At 45.5% G+C, this 5,000-nt stretch overlaps 1 protein-coding gene across 9 annotated transcripts in view; it reads right to left on the bottom strand.

The window, feature by feature from the left end:
- Positions 1-5,000, bottom strand: part of synrg (synergin, gamma) — a 104,121-nt gene that overhangs the window by 59,780 nt on the left and 39,341 nt on the right. For all 9 annotated transcript variants that reach the window (XM_063204968.1, XM_063204973.1, XM_063204969.1 and 6 more), the window contains 2 exons: positions 2,381-2,752; positions 843-985 (listed from right to left, as the gene is read on the bottom strand). In XM_063204968.1, coding sequence (XP_063061038.1) covers positions 843-985; positions 2,381-2,752 — 515 coding nt within the window. The remainder of the gene's footprint in view (positions 1-842; positions 986-2,380; positions 2,753-5,000) is intronic.

The following is a 5,000-nucleotide window of genomic DNA, read 5'->3' as shown; positions in this document are numbered from 1 at the left end:
ACATGACATGACTGCCATCGGGGCCGGATTAAGATGGCTTGGGGCCCCTAGGCTACAGGTTGATGTGAGCCCCCCCTGAAGGCAAATTACGTGACAAATGTATCTAGACAGTGGCATAATAACAAGCTAGGAATTAAGGATAAAATGTCTACCAACTGTACTTAACATGAGAATTTTTCAATATTGCACGACAACAACATTTTTTCAACATTGCACCTTGTCACAATTCTGCAATCTTTGCATTTTGGCCAAACAGGGGCCGACCCCTGGCAGGTGGGGGCCCCCTAGGCTGCAGCCATATCTATCCTGTGCATTAATCCGGCCCTGACTGCCACCACTGTGCACTTGGCCCTGTGACAAGGTCGTCTGGGGACAATGCCCTCCTGCTGGGGATGGCTCCTGTTCTCATTAAAGAAGGAGAAGCCAATCTATCCCTCAGGGTCAGCGATGCGTCTTGCCTGTGTGCAGTAGCATCTTGGTGCAAAGGATCTGAGTTTTCCAAATCCTATTTTCTCATTATGGGGGTCTTTGGGGTTTTTCCGACTAATGTTGATTGCATAAAAGTGCATTAATTGCTTCACTTTTTGTTGCATTACACTTTTTAAAATTTGTGCAGTTGTCTATGGAGATAACGATATAAGGGAAAAGAAATAGGATAGAATTGTAAAATGGGTCAGCAAAGCAACATCGTCAACTTGCATGTTCTCATGATGATACAAACAAAACATTAAGTTATTACGACAACAAATAACATTATTATTATTGTTATTATTATTATTCATATTCTTAGTATTACAGTTAGCATGGGCAGGCCCAGGCTAATAATACATGCGAAACGTTACCTGTTCTGAGGGCCGGCTACACTGGTGGGGAAGGAGCTTCCGGAATCTCCCTGGAACTCCGAGAAGGAGTCGTCTCCCGCACCGCCCGCCTTCGGAGCTTCCTGGAAATCCTGGAAGTCATCGTCATCTCCCGCTTTGGTCGCCTGGCGACAAAATCACATCACATTACTTGACACTGCACTTAGCTGAAGCTTTTTTATTCAAAGCGACTTACAGATATTACAGAGTATCGTTAAAGTCGCAGGAGCAGTGAGGGGTTAGGTGCTTTGCTCAAGGGCACCTCAGCCAGGGAGGAAGGGATTGGTAAGGTTTGGATGGAACCTGCAACCGTATTATCAACAGTCCACTACACCATATAGCAACATACAGAACGAGAGGAATTATTTTGTATGCTAAACACATTGCCTGAATCCTCAATGTTGGCAATGACAAACTAATCTCTCAAATAATTCACTTCTATTACATTTAGCAGACAGAGTGGGCTACAAAAGATGACAAACGGCAATATACAACGTGTGGGGAGCTGCACCGTATGCAGTATAACAAGGTTATTGCAGAAGGGATTTAGATGTCTAGGGTTGGTTTTGTTATGAAGGGATGGATGGGACTACTCTTGTAGGCTTTCAAATCTTGTAAGATTTCAGCAATCCAAATGGCTCCTGAACGTATGGTACTTTGTTTTAAACTGCTTTCAAAGGCTTATGAATAGAGAGCCCCCTGAGCTTTTGTCTGGGTTCAAGTCTGGTCCACATTTTTTTTTTACCAAACCCGATTCAATCTCACCCTCCTAAAATCCACTTCTCGTTTCTTACTTCCTTATCGTATTTGAAGGCTTAAAAAGACAAGAAAAATATACTTTGAAAAGAGAAAAGTCTTCAGAGGATGATATCTTCAACAGTATCCCCTGATGGTGCCAGTTAGCATATGAACCCGCTTTTATCAGCTGAGCTGATTGTATTGCTATTGCGGCTGCATACTTATTAGCAAGGTAGCTCACGAAGTTCAGACTCCGAAGAACTTAATACTACAGTACAGTATTTAGGCACAAAGTGGTGCTGCCTTGTACCAGAGAGCTATTCAAAAGAGGTGTTGTCTGAATCAAGAGCCACGTACCTCTATGGAACCCAACAGTCTAAAGTCACATCCCTCCATGGAACCCAACAGTCTAAAGTCACATCCCTCCATGGAACGCAAGATCGATCAATGGGAGTATCAATAATCAGTAAGTAGAAGGGACAAAAATTGTTTTGTCTTTCCATAAACTCCCTATTTATGTTTTAACCTGGGACCCATGCAGAGCAGGGTCGGCTTAACACACAAACTAGATGTGGCTGCAGCCTAGGGGTTCCCACCTGCCAGGGGGGGGGACCGATTGGCCAATGTGAGAGGAAAAACTATAAGAAGAGTGTATTTGCAAAACGGTGTATCTCCATTTTGTAGAATGTTTTTGTATTGTCAAATTCCATGACTGGCAAAACCTCGAATGTCCATGATATTCCAGGATATTCCATGACCAGTGGGAACCCTGCCTTGCTCACCTGCACCGGTGGGAAGTTGGCGATGAAGCTTGGAGGTGCCGCCTGTGCTGGGGGTGGCACAGCGGCAGCAGCGCCAGCTGCAGGGTTAGGAGTCATGGCCATGACGGGCAGCGGGGCCGCGGGCATCGCCGTGGGCATGGCCATAGAGATGGCTGGGGCCACTGCAGCAGCTGGCATGGCCATGGAGACTGGTGGCGTGGGCGTTGGCATGGGCATGGGCATGGAGACTGGTGGCTGGGCCATGATGCCCGGCGCCTGGTGCTGATGCTGGGGCATGACGCCGGGCATCGTCATGGCGAGGGCAGGCAGGTTGGGCACGGGCGGCGAGGGGAACTGGTTCAGGATGTCGGGGCTCATCACGGGCAGGCCGCTCTGAGGAGAAGAGAAGAGAACACGTCAGGATTTTAGAACTGAATAAATCACTAACAGAACAGACAGTACTTATACTAAAGGTAATTAACACATCACACACTGTCAGACAGAGGAGACTGAAAAGACAAAACCATACTTTCAAAAGCCATATCACTAGACAGACAAAACCTTTAAAAGAAAAATAGACGATAGTGTGTGTAGAGAATGTAAAACATTTGGTCAAATAATAACAACCAGTCAACACTGTTCTATGGACAACTGAATACAACCTACACTGAGCATCACCACCAACAAAAAAAGAAAAAAAGGATTAGGCATATGTCTAGGCTAGATAGGACATGTTTATCTTTATAAATCTGTCTGAGCTGCCATGCACACATATATACATCTCACTGGCAGCACCACAGGCAGCTGTAAGCCCACCCTGACAGGCAGACAGCTGCTGCACATCCGAGACCTGTCAGTGTGCCATGTCAGTGTGTCTAAGCCGTGCTGCTGACCCTCAGTCAGGCACAGATCAGGACAAGGGGAGATAAGAGGAGGCACCTGCTCAGAGTGCTTGCACATTGCAACCCGTTGTTGATTTCGGCCATTTTTAACACACAAGTGAGGGTAGCCCTTAACATGACTTTCGCCAAATGGTATGTTTTTCCTTCGTCTTCCATATCTGTTACCATATGTGTTACCATATGTTACCATATGTGAACCCTGCCATTGCCCTGCCATCGTCTACTGCAGTGGTTCTCAACTGGAACAGTCTTGGGACCCACCATTTTCCAATCTCATTCAGTCTCGACCCAATATTTTTTAGCGATACTCGAATGACTGGTTGCACACTACTATCGCGCATAAACATTCTGATTTTATCTATGACGACAGATGACACAAGTTCAATCGCCTATCAAAATAAAAGATGTAAATTGTTGCAGGAAAAGTTGGATGTTTTTTTTGTCTTTTTAGCTAATCAATGAATTATGATTTTTTTTTTTACACCATGGCTCTGCGACCCACCCATGACCCCTCCGCGCCCACCAGTTGAGAAACACTGGTCTACTGTGCGTTCTCCTTCATATCTGCATCCTGTTGATGTTCTCTTTTGTAAGTCAGTGTGGAGAAAAGTTTTTGCCAAGAGTAGTACAACGTATAATATAAATATCAATTATATTACTGAGGTTTAAGGGAGAATCTAAGACCCTTTGATTTTAATGTTACAAATTAGAAGTTAACTGAAATGTCCGTTTTGTTACCATTCACGTGCAATTGGCATGCCGGTCCATGATGTGATTGATGGATTCTAGAATGCTCCGCGGTGGAGACTTTGATGTGAACGGCCTCTCGTTGAGAAGGGGGAAATAAGTGCTAACCTCGCCACAAGAGCCCTCCATCTCACAGGGGTGACCTTGGATTTGATTGGTTGTGGGGGGAGGGGGTTGTCAGGGCTGAAGAGAGTGCTACAGGTGGCCCCTCACACACGTCCTGAACACACAGCATGACATGCTTATCTTTTAGGGTGTGTGTCTGTGTATTTGAGTGGCAAGCACAGTGTGAAATGACTGTGTGTAAATGTGTGGGTCAGAGGAGCAGTGTGTGTGTGTGTGTGTGTGTGTGTGTGTGTGTGTGTGTGTGTGTGTGTGTGTGTGTGTGTGTGTGTGTGTGTGTGTGTGTGTGCGTGTGTGCGTGTGTGCGTGCATGCGTGTGTGCGTGCGCGTGCGCGTGCGTGGGACGGTAGCCATTAAAACTCAGAAGCGAGTGGAAAAATACGGGGAGGTCTCAATTTCTTTGGCCTTTCTGTGCTTCTCTTTCTCCTCTCCCTCATCTTCTCCATAGAGACGGGAGGGAGAGAGGAATGAAGAGAGAGAGATAAAAGGAGAGATAGATGAAGACAGAGATATGAAAAGGGAGAGTGAGATAAAGACAGATATATAAAAGGAGAGAGAGAGGGATAAAGAGAGAGATAGAAGAGAGAAGAAGAGAGGGAAGAAGAGAGATATAAAAGAGGGAGAAATCAAGAGAGATATAAAAGGAGAGAGAGAGGGATAAAGAGAGAGATAGAAGAGAGAAGAAGAGAGGGAAGAAGAGAGATATAAAAGAGGGAGAAATCAAGAGAGATATAAAAGGAGGGAGGCATGAAGAGATAGATATAAAAGGATAGAGGGCTGTAGATTGAGAGATAGGAAAGGAGGGAGTGAGAATGCGGAGAGATGAAGAGAGAGTGTGAAAACGAGTGAGGCAGAGACGGAAGGAGGAG

The sequence above is a fragment of the Engraulis encrasicolus genome, chromosome 8 (genome assembly GCF_034702125.1).
Source record: "Engraulis encrasicolus isolate BLACKSEA-1 chromosome 8, IST_EnEncr_1.0, whole genome shotgun sequence".
NCBI classification, from domain to species: Eukaryota; Metazoa; Chordata; class Actinopteri; order Clupeiformes; family Engraulidae; genus Engraulis; species Engraulis encrasicolus.
Note: the sequence above shows the minus strand (reverse complement) of the source record. Positions and strands in the feature narration are given on the sequence as shown.